This window comes from Cinclus cinclus, chromosome 27 (assembly GCF_963662255.1).
Source record: "Cinclus cinclus chromosome 27, bCinCin1.1, whole genome shotgun sequence".
In the NCBI taxonomy this organism is placed as follows: domain Eukaryota; kingdom Metazoa; phylum Chordata; class Aves; order Passeriformes; family Cinclidae; genus Cinclus; species Cinclus cinclus.
Genome location: NC_085072.1, coordinates 2,162,852 through 2,172,906, shown reverse-complemented (window position 1 = coordinate 2,172,906; position 10,055 = coordinate 2,162,852). Strand labels below are relative to the sequence as shown.

Here is a 10,055-nt window from a genome sequence, read left to right as displayed (position 1 = left end):
CCTCAATGCCCCTTACAGAACCCCCCAAGCCTGGAGTTAAAGGTCAAGGACAGAAATGATTGGAAAAACCCTTTGGCATTTGCAAACTCTGCCTGACCTGGCAACATCCCTCTCCCTGTGGATGCTGCAGGAGAGCTGGGATTCTCCTGCCAGCTCTCACCAGGCTTTGCTGGCTCTCTGCAGATTTGGATGGGCAGGGGGGAGGTCAGACTGCTCTGCACACTGCAGGTGGAGGTGTTTGGTGTCCAGGGCAGGACTCGGCCAGGAGAACACAGCCTGTGTCCCCAGTTCCAGCTTCACCTGCTCTTCTCAGGGGCTGGGACCCGCTGCCTTGCTGACTCACCTTGCAGCAGAGCTGCCAAAAGGAACAGAAGCACCATGTCCAGCCCTCCCGAGTGTTCCCTCGGCAATCCTCGCAGATCTCACGTTGGGGATGGGATTTTGCTGATTTCTGTGTTACCAAGCAAAAGAGAGAGGTTGTGGCCACCTCTGCAATGCTCTGATGGCTGCTCAGGGCAGGGCGCTGCCTCCCTGGTGCCTCCCAGTCTCTGACCTGTCCTAGACCCCAAAAAAAAAGGAATTTTAAAAGGAAAAAAGGTGCTAATGGTGCTCTGCAGATCTCACACTCCAGCTCTGAACCCCGTGCTGTGCAGGTGAAATGGTTGGTGAAGGCATTGCTGGCAATGAGGGGTCAGTGAGAACAAAAATGTGTGAGGGACCTGCTGTGGCATCAAACCTTCCCTTCTGCCCTCTCCCTTTTCCCTTCTCTCTTCTCCCTTTTTCCTTCTCTCTTCTTCCTTCTCCTTTTCCCTTCTCTCTCTTTTTTCAATTATTTTTTTTTATTTCAAGAAACAACAGGAGAATCTGCAGATCTCAGGGCTGCCGACATCCTTAAACCTCTGTCACCCCCCAGTCATCTCCCTTTCTATTTCTATTTTCATTTTTATTTTCATTCCCTGCCATTTATCTTTGCTGCTGCCCCTTTCCAGATCTGACCACAAGCAGTATTCCTGTTTAAGACAGGGATGATTTCCTTGTTTGAGTTAAAAACTTTGGGTTGTTGCAGTGTTTCCTCTGAAATTCCTTATGGGAGCTTTGCCTCACCCCCAGTGCTGTTCAAACCTCGGGGAGTGCAAATTCATTTCACACTTGTTCAAGCACTGGAATGCTCTGCAAAGAGCTGAATGGTGCTTTTTTCCATCAAAAAAATCAGTAAAAATGTGATTTCTATGCTTATGCAATCTTTTCTGATGCCCAGCAGTGTTCTTTTTCTCATTTCCCTCCCTCTTTTCCTCATTTCTGGTCTGCAGGACAGAACCCCCAGCTCCATTTTAATCTCATTTAATGTTAGTTTTTTTAGGCAAGGAGTTGTTTTTTAATGCTAACCCATAAATAGGCATTAAATATAAAGCAGAAAGAGACAAGAAATTGCTAGAGAAATCCCATGAGTAAACTATGCATGGTGGGGCTTTTCCTGTCTTTATTTCAATTTCATATTGTGAAAATGTTCATAGGATCCATTTTTTGGCACCTGATTAAACCATTATCCTCCCACCAACCAGAACTGGGATGAATTTTACCTTCTCCATATTTTTTGGGGGAGTGTTCTCGGTCAGAAAGGGCAGTAATTTAATTTATAGCTTTAAAAGGAAAAAAAGAAAGGCACAGTGGGGAGAAAAATCATCCTAAGTCACTACCTTTATTTTTATAGAAATAATTATGTTGAATTTCAGAACTGCTACATACTGTAGGTGAAATCTCTGTCCTATAATAACTCTACAACAGCACTGTTCTCCAAAAAGAAGTATTTTGAGAGCAAATTGAGGCTCACCTACCTTAGACTGTGATGCTTCTGGTGCTGGAAATTTTCTCTTCCTCCACCTCCAGCTCAGATTTTGTTGCTTTTTTGCAGCTTAGAGCTCAGTCAATCCTTGCTTTTCTCTTGATGTTTAATTTTTTTTTTTTCATATATTGATGTGTAGGTTTTAAAATAGGTGCACTAAAAATCTTCCGAGGTCTTGATGTGCATTGCTGAGCAAAGTGGAGATGGTCCAAATGCTCAGAGGAGCAGCAGAGATGTCATCAAAAAGACCCCAAAATGGTCTTTTTTAGCTATCTAGGGATGTGATGACATCATAGAAGGGGGGGAAAAAAAGGGTGAAGAGGCCAGGAGCAGAAATTGCAGAGTTTGAGAGGAATTCCCCTGCTCTACAGACAAAATGCTTTAATATAAAACACGTAGTATGTAATGATGGGGTGTTTGCTCTGAGCCACTTCCAGGCAGAACTTCACATGGAGAACTTTGTGAAGGTTCCTCAGACACCTGGGGTTTGACTGGACCTCCACTGAGCTCATGTCTGTGCTTTCATCCTGTTTTGGGGTCCAAATTATGGTTTCTGCTTCAATTTTTTGTCCTAAATGTGAACAAGGTGGGTTCAGACTGCAGGGTCTGAAGATGGAACTCAGGGCCCTTTGTTCCTGGCCATAAACAGAATTCCTCTTTTGCATGAACCAAACCACGGAGAGGAGTTTGGGTGTGCTGACAGCTCCAAAACCATGGAGGCATTTCAGCTATTGCCGGGGACCTGGGGATGCTTTGCCTTCCATTACAAGGGATTGGCTGCAGACAAAATCCCACCTGTGGCACCTGTGAGTGCCCCAGCACCCTGTGCGACCCCAGGACCTGCAGGAAAACATCTCTGGGTGAGGGGTGCAGGGGGCTCAGAGGGAGATTTAGAGGAACCGCTTTGTTCTCCAGTCCTCCAGGGCTTTGATGTTCCCTCTCGGGTCAGACAGGGTGTGAGGAGCAGATTGTTTTCTGGGGAAGTCAATCTGTGAAGCACTTTGGAATCTCCCTGGCTGGAGATAAATCTCCACCCAGCAGTTTTGTGTTGTTAATCGTGATATGATTCCTTATATTGCAGTAATTGGTGTGTTTCGTACCAAACTTGTGCCATAAATCCCCCACTCCTGGCTGGGCTCCAGCAGAACTGCTCTGCCTGAGGGAATTTATTGCCCTGACAGCAGCAAAGCACCAGGATTTGCTTTGTGTGAGCAGTAAAATGGGGTTCAAGTGATGGTGGAAACCCCCTGGGAATATTCAGTCTTATTTTAGAGAATCATAAAATCATGGAATTACAGGAGAGCCTTCCGGGGCAGCTCCACTGCCTTGCACCTTGCACTGTTAAAGGAGAGTGAATTTTTTTAGATTTTATTCTTCTGGGCTGGGCTTGTAAAGGAAATTCCTCTTCCTTCCTCTGACAAACATGCTGGAGGGGGAATCTTGTCCCTGGGGGCAGCACCAGGACAGGCAGAGGCTCCATCCCACCAGTCCCATCCCCCTGCAAGATGTGGAGGCTGCTGCCAGCACCTCAGCACAGCCTGTGTGCGCCCAGAGCTGTAATTAATAAATGGTAACAACCCCTGGCTGCTCCACAGTGCCCGGTTAATGATTCAACTCCTGCTTGGAACCAGCCAGGGATGGTTCTGCTGCACATAAATCCCTCTGCAAGAACAACACTGCCCCTGTCTGTCTCTTCCTGGACTTCCAAATCCAAGGGTGTTTGGAAGAAAACAGCTGAGATCTCGGGGAAGTGGAGATCCTCACCCCATCAGCCCTACCAGGGTGATCCCAAACCCACTGGGATTCAAGAGCAGGAACGAGGAACACCAGGTCTCGTTCCGGTTTCAGATATTATCAGGTAAATTTACATCCCTGGCAAATAGATGAAAGCAAAACCCAAACCAATAAACCCTGATTGTTTTAACACAGCAGTAAAAGGCTGGAGTGCCCCTGGGGAGCTCCTCTTTGTGGGTTGTTGGTTCTGTGGGGCCAAGCATGGGTGGGAGCTGCAGTGACAAGGTTGGGTCTTTTTTAATTTTCAATTCCATTAGAAAGAACAGGGGGGAGAAAAAATAAAGAAGAGAAAAAAAGGCATGGTGGGGTTGGAGAGGGCCCTTGTCTCCTTGCGAGCAGGGAAAGGGCAGAGCCTCAGCTCCTGGTTATTGCCCAAAGCCTGCTGGAACGTGCTTCAAGAGCCTCAGACATCCTCCAGCATCTTCCACTGGGCTGGAGAGAGCCCAGCTCGATCCTGGAGCCCAGCTTTGGTGTTTGCCAGCTTGCTTCAGCAGCATCCAAACCTCCTTCCCCACCTCTCAGCCCCAAGGCACAAGAGCTGTGATTACCATGAATTATTTCTGCTGTGCAGCTGACGGTCCCTGACACTGCCAGCATCCCACCAGCCACTGCTCCCGAATTTGATCTTTGCAGTGCAAGATGTGCACAAGGATGTTTTGAATTGAGACAGGAGGTCTTGACAGGCTGATGTAGACATGGAAATGACATGTCTGAGCCAGGTGGGACTGATAGTTGGGAATCAGATGAATATTCTCTGCAAAATGCAAAGCTGGGTGTTTTCTTTGTTGTTTTAAACATTGCTAACACATAAACTCAGTCTGGATGATCTGCATGAAGACACTGAGGGTACATTTACCAACTCTTCTGAGACTTGCTGCTTCTGCAAGGCTGTGATCTCTCTTCTTGCCTGTTTTGTGTCTGAGTTCTGCTGGGATTTTGCCTTCCAGGCACAAATCAAGTTAAATATGCCCAGAATTAGATTCACAGAATACTAGAATGGTTTGGGTCAGAAGGGACCTTAAAGCTCATCTCATTCCAGTCCCTGCCAGAGTATGAAGTCTGATTTTGATTTCAGGGGTCCCCAGAGAAGAGCGCAGGAGTTCTGCTGGGCTCTGGCTGGACCTGGGGGTTGATTTTGCTTGTGCTGCTTTGTCCCCACCCAGACTTGGAGCAAGCTGGGATAGTGGAAGCAGGGGGAAGCTGGATGAGATTTAAGGCCCCTTCCAACCCAAACCATTCCATGATTTTGTGATGATGACAAAGCGAGAGCCTTTGCTCCTTACAGGTGAATTAATTCTCAAACGAATGCAGACTTTCTTTAGAGAGGGGGGGCTGACCCGTGGAGCCAATTGCACTAAACCATTTACTGATGTTAATTAACTGCTTGCAGCACTAAGCTGCACTCAATCCTTTCCATCCCTGACCTTGCAGCAGCAGCACCTTCCCAAGACACTCTGTGAATACCAAAAAAGCTCAGGCTGACACAAGCCACAGCCAGGCTTTCAATCCCTCTCCAAACATCACTGGAGCTGCTCTTCATGGACAGAAGGGGAGGAGATCCTCCTAAAGAACTGCACCACAGGAAGGGTGTGCACAAGGCAGGGACGGTGCTGACCCACAGAAAGAATCCAAGGAATGTGAGGCACTGATGCAGGGAACAAGCAGGGAAAGGCTGGCTGGTAGCTGAGCAGTTAATTGAATTATTCTGGGGCTGGCCAGCCTGATGCAAACCTGTACATCAGGAAAACTCTCCAGCAGCAGGAGGCAGAAGGAGCAGCTGGGTTGCAGGAAGGCACTTGCAAGTGCTCCAGGTGGAGCTGAGGTGGCCTGGCTCCCTGCAGGAGCAGGAGCAGGAGCAGGAGCAGGAGAAGAACCTGACCTGGATCATCCTTTGTCTCAGAACTCTTTGTTTTAAGCCCCACTATTAGGATTTCCCCGACTGTGACATAAATCTGCACCACACGGCCCTTTCTGACCTCACACAGGTTTATTAGGGACATCGACCACCTCTGTTCCCCAAGGTGAGCAGCATCAGTGGCCCTGAGAGGTACCAGCACAGCTTGGGAGGGAGCAGTTGGAGCTGTCCCAGCCTTGCGTCTGCCCCATGCTGGATCTGACAACAGCACAGCCTCTGGCCTCCTCAGCTTCAGTTCCTGCAGTTCAAGCCTCTGCCAGGTGCTGGATCCAGGTGCTCAGGGCTGGGTGGGAGAGCAGAGTGTGGCAGGGGAGGCAGTGTAGGTCTGTGCAGCCCTCCAGACCCCCCCCAGCAGGCAGTGGTGCTTTTGGGAGGCATTTTCATGTGGCAGGTGAGTGTTCAGATCTCAGAGGCTGTGATAAAATTAATAAAAAAAAAACCCCAAAATAGTCCTAAAGGAGCAGCAAAGTCCAGCAGTTCTTCCCAGAGACATTTTATCCACAGGAAACCCCTCCAAAAATGAGCCAAACCCTTAATTCCACGGCTTCCCTGTTTTGATGAATCCCCAGATGCATTAAAGCCCTTGCAGGAGAACACACCCCATCCGTGCTGAGGGATCTTTGTATAAATAGCTCATATACATCCGCTATATACAACATACTCCGCACACGCCGCGTTCCTTTATTTGGTGTGAAGCTCCCAACACCTCTCCCGAGGCACTGGGGCAGGAGATGGCAGCAGATGCTCCTGCCCGAGGCCAGGCGGCGCAGGTTGCTAGATTTGGGGTGAAAAATCCCCATTTTCCACCAGCTATTCCTTCAGCAGCCCCAACTTCTTGAGCGCCTCGCGCCTGTTCTCGTCGGCCGCGCCCTTTGGGGAGATCTTCACGCTCACAGCAGAGCGGGGCAGCCTGGGGAAGCTGGGCAGAGGGTGGGATCTCCTCTTGGTGCTTTTGTCCTGCTCCTCCTGCTCCTTCAGGCCAGCAAAGTCCTTCCCAGCCCCGAGGGCCGCGGGCCGGGGGCGGCTGCCGCGCAGGAATCCGGGGGCCAGGCGCTCCATGAAGGACATCTTGCCCAGGGAGCTGCTGCTGCTCCTGGAGTTCTGCTCCTTGGTGCTGCCCATGGAGCTGCCCAGCCCCACCCCAGAGCGCTCCAGGGTGTTGGATTTGAAGGCCATGTGCCGGATCCCTGGCATGGAGATCCCGCCAGGCTGCCCAGGGATCTCCCTGGGGTGGGGATGGAGGTGGGTGCCGGGCTCCCTCCCGTCCTGGGGCAGTCCCAGCTTCTCCAGGGCCTCCCTTCGGGCTTTCTCCTTCTCCCTGGGTCCTTGGCTGTCGCTGCCAGGGCTGGGCTGAGGGGTGCCTGGGGGTGGAGGTGCTGCTTTCACCTTCTGGCTGTGCTCGGTGGCCAGCGGCACGGCGCTGTTCCTGCTGGTTTTCAGGATGATGTTTGGTGGCAATTTCCGTGGTTTGGGGGCAGTCGGAGGCCCACGTTTAGCATCGGGGTCCTGAGGAGCCTCTTCCAGGATGGATTTCTCAGCGTGGCCCCACAAAGTCCGAATCTTGGTCTCCTTGGCATCTGAGCGATGGCCGCGTGACCACTCCAGGTCATCCTGGAAGGGGTCCGGAGGTTGGATCGTCACCGGCTTCGTGTGGCTTCCTGCGCTGCCCCGGTCCAGCCTGCCCTCCTTGGGCACCTCGTGCGCGGGTTTTGCTGCTGGCACTGCGTGGACACTTGCTGTGCTGCCAGAAGCTCCGTTGGCTGCAGGGCTGCTCCTCGGCAGGCTGGGACAAGCCGGGCTTGGAGCTGAGCTGCGGGAGGCAGAGGGGCTCTGACCCCTGCTCCGTTCAGCCCCACGCTGCTGAGGAGGGGGAGTCCTGTTCCCCACATCTGGGAAGAGAGGAGTTGAAGTCACTCACTGCACGTGGACAAGAACAGCCCTCACCCCTTCAGGCACGGCTCAGGACAGGCAGCCAGGGCTGCCCTGGCTCCTCTGGTCCATCACGGCTGGGGAAATGTGGGCCTGACAAAGCCTCGTTAATCCGTGTGATTAATGACACCGAGCAGGAGAGCTGCAAGTTATTTATATACTGCAGAATTTCAAAGCCACTGAGTTGTGGTGTCAGTAAACTTTGTAAAATATTCGTGTCTAGCTAGGACATGTGTTGTAGGTATCTGTACGTGAGAATAAAGCCTGCATGAAACTATCTTGGGGAAAGAAAGAAATAGATTTTTATATTGCTTTAATCTTATATTAAAATCTTATATGCAGAAGAGTTTCCAGCTCACCCCGGGGCATGGGGCCCTTCCTGGGATTCGGGGGCTCCCCAGAGTCGGTGTCATCTGTGGAGACCCCACTGTCCCCCTCTGCATCCAGGGAACCAATGGTTTCCTCCAGGAACATCAAACACTCCTTCTCCTCCACAGATAAATAGTCATAGCTGTTGTCACTCTGGAAAAAATGAGGTAAAGCAGGTAAGAAAGAGAGGTTTGCTTCATACTATAAATATAAATATAAATATAAATATAAATATAAATATAAATATAAATATAAATATAAATATAAATATAAATATAAATATAAATATAAATATAAATATAAATATCTAGTATATACTATATATCATATATAAATATAGTATATATAGTATATAGTATATAGTATATATACTATATACTAGAAATATTTACTTTATACTACATGTATTTCCGTGACTTTATATAAATTTATATTTTTAACTTTGTATCTATATCGGTATTCTATATATTTGAATATATTATTTTAATATTTTATATATTTCTATTTAATGTCCAAGTAGTTTAGAGAGCCACAGCTGCTTGGCTAGTGGCTGTTCAATAATGAGTATTTACAGCTACAGAAAACTAGACAACCTCTTCTAAAAATAAGAAATATATAGATATATGTACTTAAAGCCTTTTTTATATTACCCTGCTTGGTGGGTCAGAAGGTGGATTATTCTGAACTTGGGAACTCGACCTCTAACATTTAGCTCTTTACATTGAAATGTGAGCAGATGGGTAACAAATCTCTAGGTACAGACACCTGCACTGCTCAGCAATGCTTAATCTTAGGAAACAAAATAAATACTGCAGGTTTCTGTGCAGGTGATGAACTCTCCTTGTTCTCCCAATCACACCTGAGCAAGAGTTGTTTATTTTTTGCTGTGTTTTGAGCACCAGGAGATGTGTTATTGCAATATCAGATATCCAGGTGATTCCTGCAATCTGTCCTGACCAAAACGAAGCTCAGGACAGGACGAAACGTGCATCAGATCAACAAGCACGGGGCAGGAATGATGCCAGGTGGAGTTGTTTTGCAGAGACACCTTATCCAAATCTTCCACCGTGCAGGATCACAACCAGTTCTTCCATGCCCATTAAACTCAGAGGGTTTGGTTCTGGTTTGCAACGCATCAAATGGAGAAGCTGCCAGGGCTGAGCGCTGCTCTCACACGTATCAATTAAGCTCCAAGCCGGGCAGGATGCAATTAGCCCATCAATCTCGGAATCGGCGTTGGGAGACAAACAAGCTTTAATGGACAGAGAGTGAAAAATGACACGGCTACACCCACGGTGCAAACCCATCCCTGCCTTCACTGGGGAACTCACCTGGTGCCAGAGCTCCAGGAGGAGCTCAGCTCGCTGTCCCCTGCAGGTGAAGCCACCCTGCCTGCAGCCAGCGTGACCCAGTTACCCAACTGGTGTGACCCCAGTAGCACAGGAGCCTCTGCAGGGATCTGTGCTGGCCCAGAGCAGCCCCTGAAGCAGCAGCAGCAGCAGAAACGTGGCAGGACAGGGCTGGGAGTGCTCTGGGGCAGGAATTCATCTGGTCCTGCTGCTGTCTCAGGGCCTCCAGCTGCCTCCAAAGCACCGATGGAGAACGGATTTGAGCTGGGATCTGTCCCAGATCCTTCTCCAGCTCAGAGGGGCCGGTTGGGCTGGGCAGCCCGGGGTTACTCACCCGCTGTGAATGGTTGGAGGCTGTGCTGGCCATGCTGTCACAGCTGCCAGAGTTGCAGCCAGCCATCCCCAGCTCCTTCCTAGGCATAACACGGGCTGCCCTGGAGGCTGGCACGGGGCAATATCCAGGCTGCAGCAGGAGAAAGGAGAAGCATTAAGTTGTGAGATTCCTCCTGGGGTGACATGAGCACGCTGGGAAGGAGGACAGGCAGGCTCTGATGCTGCTGGATGGAGGAATTGTTCCCCATCTTAGGCTGCTGTCTCCAGGAGAAAGCACAGCTGGGCTTTTAAAAATCAGCCTTGAAGTCTTCCTCAAAATAACTGGAAACAGGGTCACCTCTGCACAGCCAGCTGGTGTTGGTGGCTCTCTGATCACCTCGCAGGGGTGGATAAGGCACAAGAAAAAAGCTGTGAGCCCAGCTGAGCCTCAGAGAGGCTCAGAAACCCCAGCCCCAGCCCCAGCCCTGACTCATGGCACCTCTTTCCTCTGCCACACCCTGTGCCAGCCCTGCAGCTTGAACCT

General features: G+C 49.7%; 1 protein-coding gene across 1 annotated transcript; it reads right to left on the bottom strand.

The window, feature by feature from the left end:
* Positions 1–5,820: 5,820 nt before the first annotated feature.
* On the bottom strand, positions 5,821–9,620 carry C27H1orf116 (chromosome 27 C1orf116 homolog). The gene is made up of 3 exons (XM_062509632.1): positions 9,534–9,620; positions 7,841–8,003; positions 5,821–7,441 (listed from the first exon to the last, which is right to left on the bottom strand). The coding sequence occupies exons 1-3, from the start codon at positions 9,618–9,620 to the stop codon at positions 6,363–6,365; spliced, it is 1,329 nt and encodes a 442-aa protein (XP_062365616.1). The 3' UTR covers positions 5,821–6,362.
* Positions 9,621–10,055: the final 435 nt, after the last annotated feature.

Coding starts and splice junctions, on each gene's coding strand:
- C27H1orf116 (XM_062509632.1), bottom strand. CDS start 9,620: ATGCCTAGGAAGGAGCTGGGGATGGCTGGCTGCAACTCTGGCAGCTGT. Junction 8,004..9,533: donor CCTCCAACCATTCACAGCGG/GTGAGTAACCCC, acceptor CATTTTTTCCAG/AGTGACAACAGCTATGACTA. Junction 7,442..7,840: donor GAAGGGCCCCATGCCCCGGG/GTGAGCTGGAAA, acceptor CTCTCTTCCCAG/ATGTGGGGAACAGGACTCCC.